Source organism: Penicillium oxalicum, chromosome IV (genome assembly GCF_001723175.1).
Source record: "Penicillium oxalicum strain HP7-1 chromosome IV, whole genome shotgun sequence".
NCBI classification, from domain to species: Eukaryota; Fungi; Ascomycota; class Eurotiomycetes; order Eurotiales; family Aspergillaceae; genus Penicillium; species Penicillium oxalicum.
This window is the reverse complement of record NC_064653.1, coordinates 2,772,398-2,793,624: the sequence shown is the minus strand read 5'-3', so window position 1 is coordinate 2,793,624 and position 21,227 is coordinate 2,772,398. Positions and strand designations below refer to the sequence as shown.

The 21,227-nt window shown below is 52.5% G+C and overlaps 8 protein-coding genes across 8 annotated transcripts; 4 read left to right on the top strand and 4 right to left on the bottom strand.

Annotated features, from left to right (window-relative positions):
- Positions 1 to 1,595: 1,595 nt before the first annotated feature.
- Positions 1,596 to 2,902, top strand: POX_d05752 (uncharacterized protein; the record flags this gene model as incomplete). Its single annotated transcript, XM_050114591.1, has 3 exons — positions 1,596 to 1,771; positions 2,149 to 2,410; positions 2,474 to 2,902. 3 exons carry the CDS (start codon positions 1,596 to 1,598, stop codon positions 2,900 to 2,902), a joined length of 867 nt encoding a protein of 288 aa, XP_049969542.1.
- Positions 2,903 to 4,035: 1,133 nt separating this feature from the next.
- On the top strand, positions 4,036 to 4,808 carry POX_d05751 (uncharacterized protein; the record flags this gene model as incomplete). The annotated part of the gene is made up of 4 exons (XM_050114590.1): positions 4,036 to 4,062; positions 4,169 to 4,207; positions 4,352 to 4,481; positions 4,525 to 4,808. 4 exons carry the CDS (start codon positions 4,036 to 4,038, stop codon positions 4,806 to 4,808), a joined length of 480 nt encoding a protein of 159 aa, XP_049969541.1.
- Positions 4,809 to 5,494: 686 nt separating this feature from the next.
- POX_d05750 (Target of rapamycin complex subunit wat1) lies at positions 5,495 to 7,399 on the bottom strand (the record flags this gene model as incomplete). Its single annotated transcript, XM_050114589.1, has 4 exons — positions 5,495 to 6,130; positions 6,196 to 6,691; positions 6,802 to 6,823; positions 6,913 to 7,399. The coding sequence occupies 4 exons, from the start codon at positions 7,397 to 7,399 to the stop codon at positions 5,495 to 5,497; spliced, it is 1,641 nt and encodes a 546-aa protein (XP_049969540.1).
- A 1,063-nt stretch (positions 7,400 to 8,462) lies between these two features.
- Positions 8,463 to 10,984, top strand: POX_d05749 (uncharacterized protein; the record flags this gene model as incomplete). Its single annotated transcript, XM_050114588.1, has 2 exons — positions 8,463 to 10,664; positions 10,742 to 10,984. 2 exons carry the CDS (start codon positions 8,463 to 8,465, stop codon positions 10,982 to 10,984), a joined length of 2,445 nt encoding a protein of 814 aa, XP_049969539.1.
- A 1,755-nt stretch (positions 10,985 to 12,739) lies between these two features.
- Positions 12,740 to 13,938, top strand: POX_d05748 (N-terminal acetyltransferase A complex catalytic subunit ard1; the record flags this gene model as incomplete). The annotated part of the gene is made up of 3 exons (XM_050114587.1): positions 12,740 to 12,851; positions 12,938 to 13,342; positions 13,550 to 13,938. The coding sequence occupies 3 exons, from the start codon at positions 12,740 to 12,742 to the stop codon at positions 13,936 to 13,938; spliced, it is 906 nt and encodes a 301-aa protein (XP_049969538.1).
- A 301-nt stretch (positions 13,939 to 14,239) lies between these two features.
- On the bottom strand, positions 14,240 to 15,841 carry POX_d05747 (uncharacterized protein; the record flags this gene model as incomplete). Its single annotated transcript, XM_050114586.1, has 1 exon — positions 14,240 to 15,841. One exon carries the CDS (start codon positions 15,839 to 15,841, stop codon positions 14,240 to 14,242), a length of 1,602 nt encoding a protein of 533 aa, XP_049969537.1.
- A 180-nt stretch (positions 15,842 to 16,021) lies between these two features.
- On the bottom strand, positions 16,022 to 16,456 carry POX_d05746 (uncharacterized protein; the record flags this gene model as incomplete). The annotated part of the gene is made up of 1 exon (XM_050114585.1): positions 16,022 to 16,456. One exon carries the CDS (start codon positions 16,454 to 16,456, stop codon positions 16,022 to 16,024), a length of 435 nt encoding a protein of 144 aa, XP_049969536.1.
- An 893-nt stretch (positions 16,457 to 17,349) lies between these two features.
- POX_d05745 (uncharacterized protein) lies at positions 17,350 to 19,083 on the bottom strand (the record flags this gene model as incomplete). The annotated part of the gene is made up of 2 exons (XM_050114584.1): positions 17,350 to 18,499; positions 18,581 to 19,083. The coding sequence occupies 2 exons, from the start codon at positions 19,081 to 19,083 to the stop codon at positions 17,350 to 17,352; spliced, it is 1,653 nt and encodes a 550-aa protein (XP_049969535.1).
- Between the last annotated feature and the right edge of the window lie 2,144 nt (positions 19,084 to 21,227).

The window sequence follows — 21,227 nt, the reverse complement described above, 5'->3', positions numbered from 1 at the left end:
GATCGAGGTTGGGAAGTGGTCGAGTCCCAAAGGTGAGAGACAGATGTGGACCCGGGGGGGGGGGGGAAAGATGGGTGCGGATGCTGACGATAAATCGCTTCGCAGCTGGTTCGTGAGAAAAAGTCCGAAAAAGAGAGCTTAGATTAGCTTGAAGGTGGGGAATTCGAGGAATGATGTAGAATATGGTTAGAGACTTGAGAAGATGATAGAAGAAAGACCTTGAAGGCGAGAGTGTTGATGAGGAAATGATGAAGGGAAGATGAATGAGAGATGAGTGAGAGACGAATGGACGCGAAATGAGATTTGAATCAAACTCCGCTCCACAGCCGTTCAGAGGGGCCACAATCACTTGACAGCCATCAACGTGTGGTGATGAGTCGTGCCCAATTGGGAAACCCTCATGCAAACATTCTCATCTTGTACCATGTCAATACTGTAGGCAGGGTGTCATGAAGGCAGATTTCTGTTTCGCAGTTGGGTTTCAGACGGCAAAGCAACGATCAAATAAGCTTAGTCTTGATGAAATCAGAGAGCTCTCACTTGTCTCATGAGGCATTGCTCTGCTATCGGCAGCCGTTCATTCTACAGTGATGATGAAGTGAGAGATCGCAGCCCACCCTTCTTGAAGGATAGAATCAGAAGGCCACACATTCACTTGGTTCTGACAATCTGTCTTGGAGCGTCGTTCTGTGTTGATAGTATCACTGGGAGTTCTTCCGCTCAACAGCTCGCAATAGACCGTTGAACCTTCCAGTGCCAGCTTTGTATAACTCTCAGTCTTATCGCACTCGACGGTCACGTCTTATTCCAGAAGAGGGAAGTTTCGCCAAGACGGGAAAGGCCAGAGCCAATTGAAATGCGGTGGAGCTGGCTAACCTTATTTGCAACTCAAGCCACAATTAAATTGTCTTCTAGACCTAATCACTACCACTATGAAGGTATCTTGCGCGAAGTTGTTGGGCTACGGTCGTTAAATAAGAGTCCGTATCTTTTTTCTTTCCTCATGCCACATGCCACAGAGGACATTAGTGGGAAACATCAACTTTGGAAATTCAAGATCATCATATAGTATCTCTGTCAAAGTCCATCTAGACGTCACAAAGCATCGACGTAACTGGCCGACCGCATGCATGAACTCGACTGAACTCGCTTGGCCCAGCCTTCCACTTATTCACGGCCTTCATTGCTCGTCAATGGTGTGATAGGAATTTGCTCTGACCCGATTGAACTTTACTATCTTCTTTTGAGATGGAGATGGAATGCCTTATTTGCGGTGCACGAGAAAAGCCGAGACTGATTTTGACTGGTGCCGAGAACTTAAGGGTGGGTAGTCTTCTTACATCACTCTGAGCACACCGACGCAACTGGAATCACAAGCACCAAGCTGCTTTGCATCAGACACTCAGGCATAAACTTGAACTGGCTGATTCCCCGCAGATGCATGAGAACAATTGCGAAAATAAATTCACCAGGCTCCGCTGGAACATTGGAAAAGCGACCGTTTCACCATCTCTCGGCACACATCTCAGGGACACTACAATCCATTTTGTTGAAGACTCCAGACATCTAGTACCAAGAAAGAGAGATCTGGAACAATGCAGCATATTGGGATCAATATAGAAGAGGATCTTCCGGCAACCCGCGATCTTCCTCAAGGTGCCACAGTGCCAGATAGTCTGCCGTCTCCTAAAGAAGTCAAGCTTCATCCGTCCCAGCCAAATGGGGGCGAGAATGCTTCGATTTACTTTATCGGCACTGCGACAACCATCGTGTAAGTAGTCACTACTGGTGACACGGATGCGGTCTAGGTCCCTTCGAGGCTGTCGGGCAAAAAGCTCACAAAATTAGAGAATGGATGGGAGTGCGAATCATGACCGATGTATGTTCATCTTCCAACATCCTCCCAGAATGAGAAGCGCTGAATTCGACTTATTCATGATCGACCAAAGCCCAATTTCCTCCATGCCGGCGATCATGTCCATCTCGGACCGGGAGTGTCTGCCACGCGACAAACCAATCCCGCCGTTGATCTTCATAATTTACCGCGGATTGACTTGGTTCTCTTGTCACACTATCATGGGTCAGAGCTGTCTCCCTTCATCCCAGTGAGCGTACAGTCAAATTGAGTACATCTAATCATACCTGCAGAGATCACTTTGACCAGGAAGTGGAGGCTTCTCTTCGACGCGACCTTCCCATCATCACGACTCCCCATGCCCACAAACAACTCACAGAGAGATCCGCCGAACCCTTCACGAGCGTCACAGCGCTAGACCATTTCGAATCTGCTGCGGTGAAAATCTCTAGCAAGGTGTCCCAAGGACGTCACCAAATCCGCGTGACCGGCATGCCAGGGAAGCACGTACCCAGTCATCCTATCGTGGACACTCTAAACTCAGTGGTCCAAGCAGTCAGTACAATATCTGTTCCTGTACCGCCCGCGACTATGCATTGACACCATCGCCTCATCCAGATTCCTCCAACCAATGGCTGGATGGTCGAACTCGGTGGGGTCGACCCTGGTGATGTGGAAAAGTTCACCTGCGGCTATCGAATTTACATCACGGGAGATACTCTTATGGTGGATGAACTCAAAAGGATCCCTGAGCTCTACCGTGACGAGCGCATCGATCTGATGCTGGCTCATCTAGGCGGTACCACTGTTCCATCCCCCTCACTCGCCCCGCTCGCTCTGATGGTCACCATGGATGCAAAGCAAGGTGTGCAGTTGATTCAACTGATCCAGCCAGACCTGACGATTCCTATTCATTATGATGATTACAATGTCTTTGCGAGTCCACTCAAAGATTTCAAGACAGAAGTTGAAATGGCCGGCTTGCGAGACAAGATTGTGTATCTGAATCGGGGAGATAAATTCGAGTTCGCCGTGAGAGGTACTTGAACAGCAGGGCCTTGGTGTTCAGGAGCGCAGGTACATGCCCACGTAGTTACATTCCCAATTACGTCATGTTCTATTTTGAATATTGTATGACAGGATCTCATCGTCTTTTTGGTCTTTAATTGTGGAATACTTTCAGATTGTAAATTAGTGTGTTGCGTGAATATTTCCGCCTCCATCGGCTTCGTACCTCGCCTTTGAATAGAACTTGTCAAATCCCACAACAGAGCTCCCGTCTTTAACCATAGCTCACTCATGTCCAGACCAAATGAACCATTTTCCTAGGGGCCCGTTATCAAACCTAGACCGTACTTCGCATCTCCCGTCTCACGTGGATAGAGCTGATCCCAAATTCATCAATCGTCTTGTACAGCGTTTGGATCTCGTCTGCTTCGGTTCAACTCTGCCACTCGACATGATGGCCCGAAATGGCCAAATTAGACACTAGACTGGATGCTAAATTGAATGCTGAACTGCAAAAGCAATTCATTGGCGCACGTTGTTCCCAAGTCGAAGCTTTCACTGGCATTCGTGTGATCCGGCTCACCCAATTGGTACGCGAAAGCCGCCGAGTGGAGGCTTCAGGGGCCCAAGACAGGGGGTACCGCTTGGTACCTACCCCTGACTAACTGGCCGATGAGATACCTGCTGAGTACCACTGCAGCTGAGGTGTAGATGCGGTGTATTAGTCATCACCGCGCTTGTGGTCCACCGCTCGGGGGTTTCATGCGCAGGTCCACATGGCTGAACAAGCCCGCGCAACGATGCCACTCTTCCAAAACAATCAATCATCCTCCTGACGCTACCAGCCTGCCAATCCTCAAGCCGCAAAGTGTTTCCTATCGTCTCGGTCCCCAAAAGTTAGTACCGATCCCATTGCCCGCTGTCCCAGCTTAGATTGCCGTCTGCCGAGAAGCCCGCATTCCTCGTCGAAGCCAATTCCCTCCCCCCCCCCCTCCCCGCATTATCTCCGGAGCACGCCTCATCGGTGCACTTGCACTTTGCCGACCGCGATATTGGCCTCGGATTCTTGCTCTGTTCTGTGCAGACCAGCACCGTCAATGGGGAAGAGCATCAGACTGATCCAGTATTATCGCGCTAGACTATCGTCAATCTACTCTACCAAATCAAACGCAATGGCTGTCGAGGCCGCTCCCGTCTCCGTAAGTGTGATCCGCCTTTTTAGTCGCAAAAGAGTAGGAGGGCTCCTGCTTTCAAGGTATCTCTATACTTCATCGGGTTCAATGGCTGACTGTGCACGTATTCAAGCCCGTTCCTATTCCGGAGCTGACCAAGATTACCTCCGATGTACGTTTCCATCCTTGTGGTAGTCCCATCCGCCTGTGCATGGCGGGAAATCGTCCCTCGCCTTTACCTCAATGCCAGCGGACACATGGGTCAACGGCCTGAGCCTGATCATCCGTATACTTACACAAGAAACCGTATATATAGGCTTGCGACTCTGCCTTGAAGGATGCCACCGAGTATGAGCACAGTCTCGTCGGCGCCTGGAATTCACAGATCATCGTGAGCAGGATACCCTTTCTTGTCCCTTTTCCACCTCTCTCCCCAGAACCACCAAGTACTCTCCTGGAATACCGATCGACTAATGCTCCTTCTGACAGAACACCATCCTCAAGGCTCTCATCACTGCAACCGCCCCCTCGAGTCCACCAAGCCGGCTCCCTACCGTTTCACGGTGAACAGCACCATCGTTCAGCAGGGCATCATCGACAAGACCGCCGCGGCCGACGGCACGCAAAGCAACGCCGGTAAGCGCGGTATGCACTCCGCCTCTGGCGCATTCTGGGATGTGAACCGCGATGGCATGTGGACTTTCAAGTATCCCGGTGCCGAGGAGCGAGGTCTTGACGTTGTGGTCAGTGTGACGTGGTTCGCCGTCAACTAGGCGCAACTTCCATTTGGCGTTCTTGTCTCTCCATCTGATATTGAGCGATGGTCCCTCCTCCCCCCCCCCCCCCCCCCCCCCCCCCCTCCGCTCTCGCCTTGATATCGATCTCTCAGTCATCTCTTGTCTGGTTCTTGCTATTTTCCGATCTGGTGTATTATGAGACCCCACTGGCCGATTTACATTTGAATTGTTCAAGCGAAAACTTCCACTGTTTATGCTTGCCTTTTCCCGAGTTTGAAAAACAGAGTCTGTTTGAAACAATACCCGACCTCAGTAAGAACCGTATGGTCTAATCTATGATCTTGCTGATGGTCGTGAGGGCAGAGCTGAACCTGCTATTCGTCGATCAGTCGGGTCAAAATGGGGACAATGGGGATGAGTGGCTCCTACGTGAGTAAAGAGTCAATCTCCATATCACTAGTAATGTACATGCTATTGTAAGGGTATGAAATCGGCACATTTAGAAACATGGGGAATATCATCATTCCATTGCTCTGTCCATCCTAAACAGGGACGAGCCAAGATCTCGCAATACACTAAATCCCGTCCAACGCCACGCTATGTTTCCCTAACTCCATTCTCCGGCAAGCCCGCAGATAATTCAAAACAAGGGCGCACAAGCGCAAATTGACAGGTGAACACAACATGCATCAGGGGCATCCGCCGAGGCGTGAGGATTTCTTTCAACGAGGCTCGGAGTAGTCGTTCAGCGCCACGCAAACGGCACCGCGGTGGTGACCACTGTACTGGCGGATGATGGTGCCGGTGCTGAGCTCCCACAGGCGAGCGTAATGGTCGCTGGACACGGTCACTAGGTAAGCGGAGTCGGCGGAGAAAGCGCAGTCCCAGACCCATCGCTGATGACCCGAAAGGGTGGTTTCGAGGAAAAGAGTCTTGTTCACCGGGTCCATGGGGGGTCCATCCGGTTGCGCGGGGAATTTTTGCTGAGGAGTTTCCTCGCGGGGGTCTTTGCCAATCAAGCGCAAAAGGTGGCGGTCCTGGTCGAAGATGCGTAGTAGGTCGTGCCCCTGGCTCTTAGCTTCAAGGGGATCGGCCTCATTCTGCTTCTCCGTTGACTCGATTTGGGCCTGTCGCTCCTGGTTTTCATTCCACTCCTGGAGAGCAGCCTTGGCCGGGGGTAGTCGGGATCGAGGTTTCCACACCTTGGCAGTGTGGTCCGCGGAGCAGGTGGCCAGGTGCTTGACATCGGGAGACAGGAGGACGCGATTGAGGTAGTCGTGATGGGCCGAGAAAGTAGCGACGGGGATAATGAGGCCTTTTTCCTCAGTTTGGACCATCCGCCAGAGGTAGACATTTCCCTTGAAGTGAACTTGATGTGAGAACTTGGAGAGGAAAAATCGGGTTGAGAGTTAAGATGACATACCTTTTTGGTTCCAGCACATAACAAGGTTGCGTCGCTGGCCACGCTGACACTGGTCACCGAGCTGTTTTCCTCGGGCTCGAGCTCGTGAATACACTTGCTCTCACCCAGATCCCACACGCGAACCATGCCACCACGATCACCGCTGATCAGTTCCGCCTGATTGGGGTGGATGACCACGTCGTTGACCGGGAAGTCGTGCCGGTAGTCGCGCTGAAGGCCGCCGCTGCGGACGTCCCAGACCTTGATCGAGCAGTCCTCGGAGCTGGTCACCATCCACTTGCCCTCACAGTGAAAAGCAACCCCGGTCACATTATTGGTGTGCCCCTCAAAGGTCATCAGGGGCTGCGGGTTGCTGGACTTGGCATCGTAGAGCTTCACATTGTGGTGACCCGCGACAGCCAAGTATCTCTTGTCGGGGGTGATGCACAGCCGATTGACCTGGGAATCAGGGTGCTGGATGGTCCTGGAGCAGATTCCCGAAAGTGCCTCCCAGAAGCTAAAGAATTGTCATATCTCAAGTTAGCACTTACTCTCCAGTTGCCGGCAAAGGTTAAGAGAGATGGGCATGCTCTCAGATGAAGAGAGCGGTGCTTGTGGATTACTCACCGGATGGTATGGTCATACCCCGCTAACGTGGAGTTTAGTCAGCGCTCAGATCAAAATGACGTGCAAGAAACGGCAAGGTATAGCTAGGTACGACAGGCAGCTCTCACTCACCTGTACAGAGGATGACACTCATGTTGGGGCCCTCGGTGAAGAGATCAGTGCCCCAAGCGAGTGGAAATCCAGAGGCACTATCAAAGGCCTGCTTAAGAAGGCCAGGAGACGAGGGAGCAACACCAAGATCGACGGGACCAGTTGGACTATTGGTAGCCCAAGTATCGTGGCCGGGGATGTAGGTGATCTTGGTAGTGTCGAAGGGCTCCCAAGTGAGACGAGGCAAGTAAACCTCAGAGTCGGACCGAGAAGGTGGAGTGTTCTGAATGTGGACGTCAGGAAATGGGCCCAGAGGAACTCGCTGAACTGCAGCGCTAGGAAAGGGAATCGGCTGTGTTCCGTGAGAGGTAGACGAAGTCACAGTTGGCAAGCCGGCCAGAGGAGGAAGCTGTGGAGACGCGGAGCGGGACGAAGAGAACGAGGAGGAGGGCCGTGTTTGGGACGGCAGAATTCTGACCGACCCACCGTGCTTGAGGAATTTCTCCATGTTGATGGTGGGATGCCGCGTGGAAATGCGTGGAGTGGATCTCGGAGTAATGTCGGACCGAAGGGCGGTAACAAGGCGGTGAGACGGAAGAAGGTTAAGGTGAAAACACGTGACGAGGGGAGCTTATAAGGCGGTGAGCCCAGACGTCATACGGGTCTAGTGTTTTGCGCGACACAAACATAAGATCACACGATAACGACGGAACAGATAAGAAGTGACTAGATCTAGCATTCTATGGTACCTGAACCTTCTTTTGTTTGCTTCTCATAGTAAGAAGCTCTTATGATATACGGTAGATAAGCAAACAAATCCTTAATCTGTCTATCACATGTACTGACTCGATAGGGAAAAAAACATTGAGTATGAGAGCTTCTGCCTACTATAGGCTTTAGAGCGGTGACCTCCTGTAGATGATAGAGAAAAATAGCAGGCAGAAGGCGGTCATAGGTTCTGCCTATAGAATACTTTCGCTTCTGTATAAACAAAAAAAGGCATCAAACATCTGCTACCACGATGCTTCTATAAATCCACGTCTCACGCGTTATGATATTTTCTTTTCCTCTTTACACTCTTCACTCGTTGCAACTACCACTGTGATCATTTCACTTTCCTACCCACATAATAATTCTAATCTTCTACATACACTCCTCACAGTGACACCCTTCGAGTGAACTACTTTTTCTCTTTTCTTCACACTGCGACCTTCTCTTCCTCCAACTGTGAACAGCTCCTGACAATAGCCCTGTTCACTCTGATCACCTTTATTGTCCATTCTCTACTGTGACCGGATATTGTTCCGTGTGAACGGCTCTTCAGAGTAATACTCTTCAAGCAGACTACCTTTCCTCACTCTCCACACCTCCGCACGCCACCACCTACTCTTTATCTACGCGGCTTTTGGAAACGACTCTGTTCAACACGATCACCTCCTGATTCAATATTCACACCGTGAGCATCTCTTTGTGCGAGCAACACTTCAGAGCAAAACCCCTCGACCCAATCACCTCTTCGTTCCAATCCACGCCTGATCTCAACCCAAATGGACCTTCGTGAGTCTTGTCCCATGGATCCCACAAGCACACCAGTTCATGATCTGGGGCTTACACTTTCCCCTGGATCTCAGCCCTCCCAGCTGGATCCTTCTTACCCCCCAAAGGAAGATGACCTCGACTCCCTGTTTGACGCCGAGGATGATTTCAATCCCTTCAATGATTGTGAAAAGCTTGTCCTTGAGTCTTGCTCCAATCGGTCTACCAACGTACACCTGGGTGATCTGACGAAGAAACGTACTAATGAAGAAGCATTTGGGATTGAGCATGATACCTCATCTCATAAGCGATGCAACCTCGGTGTGCAGACTGTCTCGACGTCCGAGGACAACACCGCCAACCCATCTCCCATTCAACCTTTCATTCAGACTGAACCTCAAGGAAACGGTCACCTTCAACCAGCTCCATCTCACCCTTCAGAGGAAGATGATCTCGCCTCCTTGTTTGACGCAAATGATGATTTCGATCCATTCAACGATTCTGCAAAGCTTGTCATTGAGCCCCCGGCCAACCAGCCTCTTCAAACAGATCTGAGCCACGCCAATAAGAAGCGTACTAATGGAGAAGCATTCGGGATTGAGCATGATGTCTCATCTCATAAGCAGCGTAACCTTGACCGGCAAGATGTCCCAACACCCAAGGACAACACCATCAAATCATCTTCAACTCAACCCTCTGTTCAAACTCAACCCCTAGAGAACACCCCGATTGAGACCGCTACTTCTCTCTCTACACAGCAAAATAGTTTTAGCTCACTGTTTCAACTGGGCGATGACTTCGATCCATTCACCGATTTTGGAAAGCTTTTCAGTCAGCTTCCCTCCGACCAGCACACGTCCGACCAGCCCGTTCCCAGCCAACCTACCCTGAACCAGCCAGCCAGCAGTCAGCCTGCCTCCGGTCAGCCCATCCGGACAGACCTGACTTCCGGCACCAAAAAAGGCCAAGTTGGTGTCTCTCACAGCTCCAGCATCCACAGCAGATTTGGCCTTGGCGAGGGAAGCTTGGATCGGTTGTCAGCCTTTGAGGCTTTGTGTCATGGCCAGTCAAGCACGGGGCATATCTCTCCTTACGCTCCAATCGAGAACCTGTCTTCAGCGCCACACCCCAGCTCGGCGGCTGGTTCTCAAAAGAACTCGATTGAAGAGCTGCGACAACGCCTCCAGAGCTCCCGACGGCGCCTTGACACTGTCACCCTCGAGCGCAACCAGTACCGCGATGCGCTAGGCAAATACGAGCAGGTGAACCCTCAAACAGGCCTGTGCAAAGTCCAGGAGCTCGAGGCAGAACTGCAGAGAATGCGTCGAACAGCCGCGAATCACCGATCTCGAATGGACAAGGTGAAGGCGGAAGCAGAGAAATGGAGACAGCAATACATCGATCTGGCCCACACTCACAACTCTCTCGTTGCGGACTACCAGGGCCTCCAGTCAATGATCGCTCGACCTGGTTCTACAGTGAGTGCCACGCAGGCGCCCATGGCCCCCAACCGAAATAGACCTCAAGGGCCAGTCCCCAGCGCCACGGGCACGAGCCAGTCTCCATTCTCTCCACTTTCGATCACTTCGCCTTCACCTCACCCTCAGCACGGAATCGAATCGGATTTCTTTTCGTGCCTCTCTCCATTCGAAGACCGTGAGGCGAGTCGTCGACCATCTCTTGCCGGGCATCCCTCACCTGACCTCCTGACACCTCCATACGCTCTCTCCACCCACCGAGGTCAGGGCCCTTCTACTTCCCTTGAGCAGACGCCCTCCCTGCTCTTGAATACGACTTGCACCGCGCCGGCCATGACGCCGGCCTTCCCTCCTATTGCTGCCCGCCACGCAGCCCCCGCTTCCACGACTGCCGCCGCTGTTGAAACAGTCGTCGGCCCCAACCAGCGGAGACCCGTCGCCGCTCCAACTGTGCCTCCCAAGGACATCCCGGTCATCGACCTGACCGAGGACCAAGACACAGATGTGAGCCCCCAAGGATCCACCTCTCTCCCCCCGGCACCGCTAACCCAGGACCCTAGCCCCCTCACCGTGTTCTACCGGAGCGTGCGCGCCAAGCGGTTTGACTGGCTCCATCAGAGCAACCGCCGCGTGGATGACAGCGCTGTTGCAGGCCAATTGTGCACCTCGCTGAACTCCCGATGGCGCCGCGACGAGCTCGGTGAAAGACACGCGCGGACGAACGTGAGCGAGTGCTACCGGCTCGTTCAGGCTCAGAAGGTAGATACCATCCCCCTCATGACGATACTTTCTTCAGTCTCCTTTTCTAATTCAGGGGGTTGTTCTCTCTACTCTAGCACACGCGCTGGGCCTTGGGTGGACCGCTGGCACCTCCTCCCGGTGACTATGCTCCTGTGATCCAACGTCACACTTCAGCAGGGGCAAGCACCGCCAACACCTCCACGGCCGCACCTCAGGCCGTCACTGAATCCGACACCGTCGCCAACGGTGAGAATCCTCCGGAGTCATACAGCATCACTGACGACGAATTCGCCGCGATGCTGGAGGATGCTCTCGCTCGCGGTAAGACGCCGGAGTAGGTGGCGGTTCGTAGAGGCCTGGTCGACCAGATGGAGGAGACAAAGAGGTTGTCGGCGGGTCTCAACGTCAACAGAGCGGAGGCGGGGGTTTAGAGAGAGATGGGGAGGGAGGCGATGAGGATGGTGGGTGAGCACAGGAAGGACATGTAAATAGCCCTCTGTTTATTGTATTTAGACAATAAACAAGTTCATCTTCCAGTTGCATTGCCCAAATGTCAGAGCCATGGTCTAGTCTGATAGCCAAGTCATGGTTCAGTTGATTTTCAATCTCATCGCTCGCAGCTTCCTCGCTCAGCTTCTGGCATGGGTGTCTGTGACTTTGACGTGCCGAATTACTCTCTTAGGCTTCAAGTTCTGACATGGAAAATACAGAGCTGACTCGGATAAAATCTGAGAGATTCCAAGAAATAATTCGATCAAGATGTCATTGGAAACTGAATGCATGCTCGCCCTGAATTCTCAGTTAGCATATCTCAGTGCATTTCCATGGACTCAGCCCCTAGCTACCAGGGTTATCGGGCGATGGTAAAGAAACTGTTGTATATACCGGTCGAGGTCTTTCATAGACCAACGGTCAATTGCTCTACAGTGGGCATCGACCAGGGCGACTGTGGCTTACCCACTGCAGATATGTCATTTTCCTCTTCATTCAACAGCAACGTGTCTCAAAGGTACCATGACCTTTTCCCACAAGATGCAGAAGTTTGAAAATGGAAAAAGGAAGGAAAACCAAGCAAGTGCCCGGTTCTACTCTGATTGAATCACCCAGATCGAACGATTCAAGTGACTTCCACTGAGCCCGATATGGCGCCCATACACAATCTAGAGTTAGCGTTAATTGCTCTCAGAGGGGGGCCCTTTGCGAGAGTCACTAGACTTACTCGACAGGTTGTAGCCGAATAAATCAGTATGTTCCCAAATGCCCGTCTAGAGTGAAAGAAAACTGATTTCGAGGGGCGAATTAATCTAAACCTACTTGTAAGTATCTCGACGTGAGGGGCAACGCATATGCCCAGCGGGCTCGTGAAGTAATCAGGTTCAATCAACGGAGGGAAATGGTGCGAAAACTGGAAAGTAGCTACTTAGTATTGCACAACCTGGGGACATCCAAAGTATAATCACTTTAAGTCGGCCTTGATGTTACGTCTCATCGAGCGCCAGCTCCCGTCGGCCTTCGACGCACGGGCAGTCAATAAGGAAGGGCCTGCAAGGAAGATTATCAGGCGAAAAACCGACATTCTCAAGGCTTTCTAATTGCGATAAATCCCATCTGGACAGCTGCAAGATGGAGTCATTGCCGGCATAGAACGATAGACATTCACGGTAGCAGTTCAATCTAACCGGGATCATGTAATACCTTCTATTGGCCAAATTGCCTCGATACTCTGAATATTGTGGCGCAGGAATCATCGTTTACCTTGACGTATGAATGATTTGTGGATGTCTCGTATAAGATGATGAGGCGAATTCCAACATATTGGAGGTCTGGAATGCGTGGCTTTTTTGCTATTTACTATTTTGAGGGTATAGTTCTATGTGGGTGGTGAATTCTAACGCATAGACCTTACAAGCCTCGTTAGGGTAGACCTTGGGAGATATTGTAGTGAATTTTGGCCCTTTCTTTCTCTGTCAAGTTCTTCTCTCACATCTCTGAGTATCCTCAAGTCCATGATGTGGTATATAATCAAATCTATTCAATAATTATTGTAATTCATATGGCAAGGAAAGAAGACAGTGACCAAGTGAGGCGCGACGATGTCCAAACGGCGAACATCACGGAGCTCTCATCAGATGGCCCACACCGGCCAGTCACATGACCGTGTATCCCGCGGCCATCGCAACACCATCCAAGACGATCATTTGCGTGGTCCGTCTTTTTCCACATATCCCTTCTCCCAATTCGTGTGGGCCCTCACTCTTTCAATTGTTCCTTAAATCTTCTTTCGTAAAAAGGCGGCACCAAGCGGTCTGCCAACCTTCACCACGCCTCCAAAATGGTCGACATTGTCCCTCTCTCATCTTTCCCCTCCTACATCGACCTTCTCCCCTCAATTCAAACCTGCAACATCACCAACCTCCCCGAGAACTACTTCCTCAAATACTACCTCTACCACGCCCTGACATGGCCTCAACTGAGCTTTGTAGCCGTTGTTCGGCCCAAGAACGGTTATAAATCCGGGTCTGGACCTGGCATGGCGGGTGATATCTCCGGCCAGTATCCCAAGGTGGTGGGGTATGTTCTGGCGAAGATGGAGGAAGAGCCTACCGATGGTGTGCAACATGGTCATATTACGAGTCTGAGTGTGATGCGCACGCATCGCAGGCTGGGAATTGCGGAGCGCCTGATGCGCATGAGTCGTGAGTTTCCCGGCCTTCCCCTCCTCCATTTCACACCACTCTGTGATGCCCGCGAGATCATCTTTCGAAGGGCTTATTGAAGCTCATATCAGCCTTTGGGCAATTCGTTTTTCCCCCTCATTTTTTCGAATTGAACTCCCATGGGTTTCTCTCATGCCGTGGTCCTCCCATCGTTCCACAGAGAAGTCACTAATGATGAACAATTAGAGCGCGCAATGGCCGAGTCTCACCGTGCGCACTACGTCTCCCTGCACGTCCGCATGTCCAACACTGCCGCTCTGCACCTATATCGCGATACCTTGGGATTTGAGGTCGAAAAGGTCGAGAGCAAATACTACGCCGATGGCGAGGATGCCTATGCCATGAAATTGGACCTGCAGAAGCAATGGTTGGACTGGAAATCTATTGAGAAACGTGACCGTGAAAATGAAAAGGCCAACGGCAACGGCGAGGAAAATGCTGACGAAGGAGACGAGGTTGGTGATCTGGGCAAGAAAGAGGATGGTAAGGAAGGCGAGAAGATGGTCAAGGTGAAGGTTGGTCGCGGTTTGGGTGTTGGTGATCTGGTCGAGAGAAACGAAAGCCAGCAGTCATAAGACGGAGACCTGGGAGCATTTGGCACGTGTGAATAGAGACCCATGTCGGCAAGTTCGCTTTGAATGCGGGTCATTTCTTTTTGGAAGAGAGTGGCCTCTCGCACCACTGTATGCAAGATCTATGGTACCGTTCTGGTGTTGGGGAGCAGGAAAACGGCCAACTTTGAGAAAGCAGGTCCTCGCAACTTCGTTGATCTCAGATCAATCAAACATGTGCGATGATAAAGGAAAGTTTGGCAGACGCGGGATATCTTGGTATGAACATGAGAAATGCAAAATAAACACAATTACAACCCGAGCTTTAAGCACCATCTGTGTCTCTCTTCGAATCCTTCGCTTTTGTTAAGCTTTTATCTTTTGGCTGCTTCTTGGACCCTAGTGGTCTGAGGATGTCCTTGAGGCGGCCGTGGGTTTTGCTCTTTCTCTCCTCAACTCTGACACCCCCGTCACTAGCGTCATTGATCGGTCCGGCAGACGTAATTCTCGGTGTAGCCCCTAAGATAGGGTCTGCAGCTACACTGGGTACAATCGATACGCTTCGGCTCGCTTCCGAAGAGGGGGCAGCTTCAGTCTGCACATGTACTGGTTTTGGAGCTTGATCTTTATCCAGGCACAAGCTTGCCATGGAGTCGTTCAGTAAATGACGACTCTCCACAGGCGGTCCAGAACTTCTTGGACCCTGGACCCGATTGTTTTGTCGAGCCAATCTTCTGTTGCGCTTCTCGTTCCGTGCATGACGCACAACATCCCGGAAGGCTTGTTGAGTGTGACGGAGCTCGGCCTTCATGGCACGGCGCTCGGCCAGTTCACGTGCTTGTTGTTCAGGCGAGTCCCAACGCCCCCAGTCACTACTGTCGGTGCCACTACCTTGTGCCAAGTTCGGTCTTGGGCGCCGATTCTGTAGACCCGACACTTTCGCCTCGCGTCTGGACTCTCGAAGCGTATCTAGTTGCTGCCGAAGATCGACTGCCGCTGCGTATTGGGTGCGGTCGTCGCTATTTTGCAGGCCCTGTAGTTGCGTACGAACCGCTGCAAGGTCTGCGGAGCTCAGGTCTGAGGTGGTCGATATGGTGTCAATCGAACTGAGTGATGATTGAGAAGAGAGTGAGCTTATCGAAGAACGCCGTGGACCCGGTGCATTCGCCTCAGTGTTTACCGTCTGAGCCTTGTTGTTGTTGTCACACCGGCGGGAGTTCGCAGCTTCCCCCTGAGGAATTGGAGTGGCATTGTGTGAATGAGGATTTTCATGGACTGGCCGGGAAGGTGTGTTGATTCCAGAAGAAAGTGAAGCTGCATTTTGCGAGACGTCCATTACCTGACCGGAACTTGCAAATGGTGTTTGAGCGGCGTATGGTGTAGAAGGGTATGCACCCTGTTTACGGCCATGAAGGCGCGCCTGCTCTTCGATCCATCGCCCATGGGCAAGTGCTTGATCCTCAACCTGCCGGCCATAGTGCATCGCTTGCGTGCTGATTTGGTCTCCGTAGTGCTGCGCTTGCTCTGCGAAACGTTCCCCATATTTCTGGGCTTGAGACGTCAGGGATGAAATCCATCCAAGAGCCCCACTGCTCTTCTCGGGGCGCTGGGCCGCATATTGTGGTTGGTTATATGCCCATTGATTCCATTGCCACTGTTGGACGCCTGGAGCAGATAAAGGGGGCGGTATGTACTGAGGCGGCTGGTAATTTGGTACGGGCCCGTGAGGTGGAAATTGGGGCATTGCACCGTATGGACCATAGGGGGCTGGCTGCTGGTAGTATGGATGAATCTGGTTTGGAGAAGCCGGCCAGCCATTGAACGGCGGGGCAGGGTAACCCGTCACAGGAGGCCCCGGATTCGGGCTAGGGTTTGCGGTACTTCGCTCGCGGGCTGTTGAGTTGCCCTCGTAGCAGCTGGGTAGCATCGAGGACACAGCGCAGACGACGGCGCGGGGTCAGATTCCCCAACATAGACGAAGCTGAGGTGAGTCGCTCGCGGCTCAAAAAAGCATTGGTTCCATTCGTCTACTACAGCCGAGATGCGCGCCTGTCGCTGCTCGTCTGTCTCCTGCGGGCGGTCCTTACGATCTCGCTGAATCTCCGCTCTAAGTTGCCGGGGCAGATGGCGCGATGCAGAGGCCAGACCTAGTTGCGGTGGAAACAGATGTCGCAAGAACACGTCCCAGTCCTGCTGCGCCACTTCCTCTACCCGTGAGCTCCAGCATCGGGGACGTCGAGGAAAGTCTTTGGCTGAGCTGCGGGTAGATCGCCATCGAATGATGCAATACTTCGCGACTGCCATCGAGAACCGTGGGTGGACGTTCCTCAAAATAGGCTGCAGCAGATGTAAAATGTGTAGGGACGACCGCGGAACGCACGGGGGTGGACGACCGGCTCGTAGTCGAGCCTGTAGCAGGCGTCACAGCGGACTCATCTCCTCGCGACAGTCGGGTATCTTGCGAGATGCCATTGCGACTATGAGTCGGCGGGATCAACGGGTCTTCAGCCGAATAAGGCGGCGGAGCCTCCTCCTGGTCCATTTGCGCCTGGTGTAAGAGGCTACTGACCAAGGTACGGTTGTGGGTTGACCGAAGGGAGATCAGCAGTAATGCTGGTGAATCTCACGGTCAATACACCCACGGCATCGCCGTAGTTTAGTGGAAGGGCGGAGACTCGTCCAAGTGGATGTAGTTGGTCAGACGATAAGATAGCGCATGGATGAGGGGGAGTCTGGAGCGGAAAGGAAGGCAGCAGAATTCCCTCCCGCTTGGCATTTCTCCGCCTTCCGGTTATTCTCACCGCCGATCAGGTCTGGAAATGGGTCTCGGCTTAGCCGCAAGGCGGAATTCAAAGATACGGAATCATATCGCCGCGAAAATGTAGTGAAAAGACTATCAGTCGAAATTGGTTGCGTCCATTCCGTATCAATGCTCTGTGGTCTTCCGGTCTTCTAGACATTTGCGCTTCTAGAAAAACGGCGACGTGGACTTCCTTGCTTTAACCAGACCCAGCAATGTCTTCAGCTGAACCCAGTGCCGAATATACGGGCTCGCAGACGAGGCGTCGAGCGGGCAGTGAATCTTTCAGCCGTGACTAATGTCTTAGGTTGATGACAGCTTCAATAAAATTAAAAGTTGCAGATACCTTAAATGTGTGATTCACTAACAATGATGTGATTAATTGACAAAAGTGACCAATTCGCTTCCGCACGATGTATAAGCAGACATAAAGAGCGTGTATGTGTAAATGAGACACCAATTTCCAATTTACAACATCCTTGAAGAGTCGAAATTCGGATCTGGATCGAGTTTGAAGGTTGATGAGCATCACAATTCCTTCAACCTGGTTCGCGTGATGAATTTCTCACATCGCCGGCTAGAGTGAGCCATGAATGCGCGTGTTGGCCTTTGCGGCAGTGTGAGACTGCGAATTTTCACTCGCAACCGCAGGTGGAGCCATCCGCTCCAGCTGATGCTGCAGCGTTGGCACTGGCCTCAGCAGATGCTCCAGCACTCGCGGCAGCGTTGGCAGCGGCATTAGCAGATGCTCCAGCATTAGCAGACGCTGAGCCGCTAGCCGAGCCAGTGGCACCGGGCCAAGAGAAGCTAACGCTGGTGCTCCAGGTCAGGGGAGCAGTACCGGTGCCAGTAGCATCGGTGTCCTCCCCAGTAGGGCTAACACCAGTCGGGGCAGGAACCGAAGCATCACCGGAGGATTCACCAGAGGCGTCACCGGAAGCATTGCCAGAAGCATCGTCAGAAGCATCGCCAGAAGCACCGCCAGAGGCGTCACCGGAAGCTTCGCCAGAAGCTTCACCAGAGGCACCACCAGAGGCACCACCAGAGGCACCACCAGAGACACCGCCAGAAACACCACCTGAAGCATCACCGGAAGGAACACCGGAAGATTCACCAGAGGCTTCACCAGAGGCTTCACCAGAGGCTTCACCAGAGGCTTCACCAGAAGCACCACCAGAGACACCGCCAGAAACACCGCCGGAAACACCACCTGAAGCATCACCGGAAGCATCACCGGAAGATTCACCAGAGGCACCACCAGAGACACCGCCAGAAACACCGCCAGAAACACCACCTGAAGCATCACCGGAAGCATCACCGGAAGATTCACCAGAGGCTTCACCAGAGGCACCACCAGAGACACCGCCAGAAACACCGCCGGAAACACCACCTGAAGCATCACCGGAAGCATCACCGGAAGATTCACCAGAGGCACCACCAGAGACACCGCCAGAAACACCGCCAGAAACACCGCCTGAAGCATCACCGGAGGCATCACCAGAAGCTTCACCAGAAGCACCAGGGGAGGTGATAGGAGAGACGCCAGTTGCACCAGGGAAGCCATTTGAAGCTTCACCAGAGGCATCGCCTGAGGCGTCACCGGAAGCATCGCCAGAAACACCAGCAGAAGCACCGCCGGAGACACCCCCAGAGACACCGGCAGAAGCGTCACCAGAAGCGTCACCACCAAGACCGCCACCAACACACACCAGCACCAGCACCAGCCGACACCAGCGACCCGCACCGCAACCAGCACCCAGACCAGCGCCCAGGTCAGCGCCTCCACTGACACCAGCACCCAGACCGGCTCCAGCACCGCCATGGCATTAGCACCCAGACCAGCGCCCAAGTCGGCTCCTCCACTACACCAGCACCCAGACCGGCTCCAGCACCGCCGTGAGCACCAGCACCCAGACCAGCGCCCAAGTCGGCTCCTCCACTGACACCAGCACCCAGACCGGCTCCAGCACCGCCGTGAGCACCAGCACCCAACCAGCGCCCAAGTCGGCTCCTCCACTGACACCAGCACCCAGACCGGCTCCAGCACCGCCATGGGCACTAGCACCAAGACCAGCGCCTAGGTCAGCGCCTCCGCCAACACTTGCACCAAGACCAGCATTCGCACCAAGGCCAGCCCATCCTAGGCCGCCGGAGTGAGCGCCTCCTGCGGCATGAGCACCACCGAGGACAGACGCGAGGCCACTAAGAGTGGCACCCACATCGCCGGAGGCATGGCCACCGATACCGGCACCGAGGGCGCCGAAAGTGCGACTCTCGATGCCATGAGACTTGCGTAATGGCAGACCCTTGTTGTTGACGGGCATGGCAATGGCAGTGCCAGCCAACATGAGAAAGACGGTATTCTTCATGGTGCAAGTAATTTGAGGAGATTGAATTCGAAAGGATGAGAGAGGTCAAGAAGAGTACTGGGGTCTGGGATTATGCAATGAGGACGGTCAAAAAAAAGGACTTAAATAAACAATATAAAGATTGCGATGTTGAACCAGCCAACAGAATCGAGAAAGAAAGAGAAGAGGAGTGGAGGGAGGAGAGGCGATGGAGGAGAAGATGATGGGGATAGGGATGTTAATTGACTGGGGAAGATCCTCGACTTTATACAGAGCTCCAGGGACGACTCACACTCCTCAGCACATCAATTGAGCAGCAAGCATGTTTGGTGCAAGGTAGCACAGTTCAATTTTCCGCCATTTCGTGATAGTATCTTGAAACAACACACACCCTATCTTGCGGATTAGTTTCAAGTGTCCGTGGATTGTGCAGGTCTCCAAGTGGCGATCACTCGGGGGTTCGTGGTCCGTGAGATAGATGGAGTATCATCCGAGTGGAGATCCTGGCCGGACGCTAGAGAGCCGGTTCGTCTTGAACAGGGCGAACAACTCGACTTCTCTCGGTGTCTCTTCATCTTTTGTGAATCCATCATATGCGCGATACGTGTCGCAATGGTCAAGAACCGCACAAGAACGGAAATGAGTGAGCCATAGTCCACGGTCAGCTCATTTTGAGGTTTTCAGGCTTCGGCATCATATCATGAGATGAATGTACCATCCAAGGCGTCCACGCCTCGGTTCAGTAGGTCGAGAATGGATGAGTCGAGACCAGCCATCGACGGAGGTGTTTTGGCATGTTGGATCTAGCTAGTGGATCCACGGAACAATTGTTTCCAAGACCGTCTTGGAGATCCAGGTCTCGCAAGTTGGTTCCCCACAATCCATGGGTGACAGCGGCCTGGTAAGAACTCGATTGCCCATCGTCGAGAAGAGCATCCGGTACATGGGAATAACTTTTCTCCGCATTGGTGAAACATCTCCCTAAAAATGGGACTGTGACGGGATCCCATCGGTCCCTTAGATGGTTCGCCGATCTTTGTGTATTTGGAGATCAAGACGTGCCCACTTCTATGAATAGACGAAAACTCTGGTCAGCCGGGAGGAGTTGCTGAGAGCCATTTTGAAACTTGGACTGCCGCAGCTGGAAGCGTTCAACCTCAACGTTCTCCAAATAGTGCTCCCTGATGGGCTGCTCCTTTTTTTTTCTGCAGGTACGACCGCCCAGGGATCACACTGGATAGAATTGACCGGTTCGAAAATTAGGAATGCTTCTGAAACGTCCTGGCTGCGAGAACACTCCGGACTTTTGTTCTGCAGACTTTGGTTCTCCCATCAGACAACGGCCCGAAATATCTCAAAAGGGTGGGATCCTTGGGTTTTGGCCATTCGCAAAAATGGCTTCACAAGTGCAAGCCTGGGATAGAGGATGTACTTGAACTCCACCGAAATCATGACAAGGCAGAAAGCTGGACAGCCGCTTAGTTCCATGTCAGGCTCACGTGTACGAACCAAAGGGAAGAGCTTCAGAAGGCTCTAAAAGACTCCATTACATGGCCTGCGCAGTAACCTTGAGGGTGCTACCCATCTTGGTCGTGCTCTTCAGTGGAGGCTGGAGAGTGGAATTCACATATTGTGGATTCGAATGGGGAAGAGAGCAAAACTGGGGTTTGTTTACTTCAGCTTGACACGATCTCGAACTGGTGTGGGGACCAAAGTAGATCAAGCTGAGAAGCTGATTGGCTTCTATTAATTCCTGCGGGTTCGAAGCGTGCGAAATTGGGTTGAACTCCACTTGGTGCGTTTCGTAGGTTCGTCTTGTAGAATACCGAAAGCAGCAATTGGTTGACGTTCAGGATTCAAACACTTTCTATCGGTGCGGTATCCTGCCGTCGTGAGAGATGCGTTCCATCAACTTTCGGATTGGGCATCAATCCTGGTTTCTGGAACGGTCTTTGGCCTCGTGCGAGGTCGACAGGTTCATTCCCGACTGCTTGAAAAGGGCCTCAGTGGTGGAAGAATTTGCCGTGTGCCCATGCCCGTTTGACCAGTCCAACGTGAGATAGGGAATGATTTTGGAGGTATATGTCAATGGATGACTCGATCGGAGTCAACCAAAGCTGGTCTGGCATTCACGTTCAGGGCTATTCCATCACGTCAGTCCCACC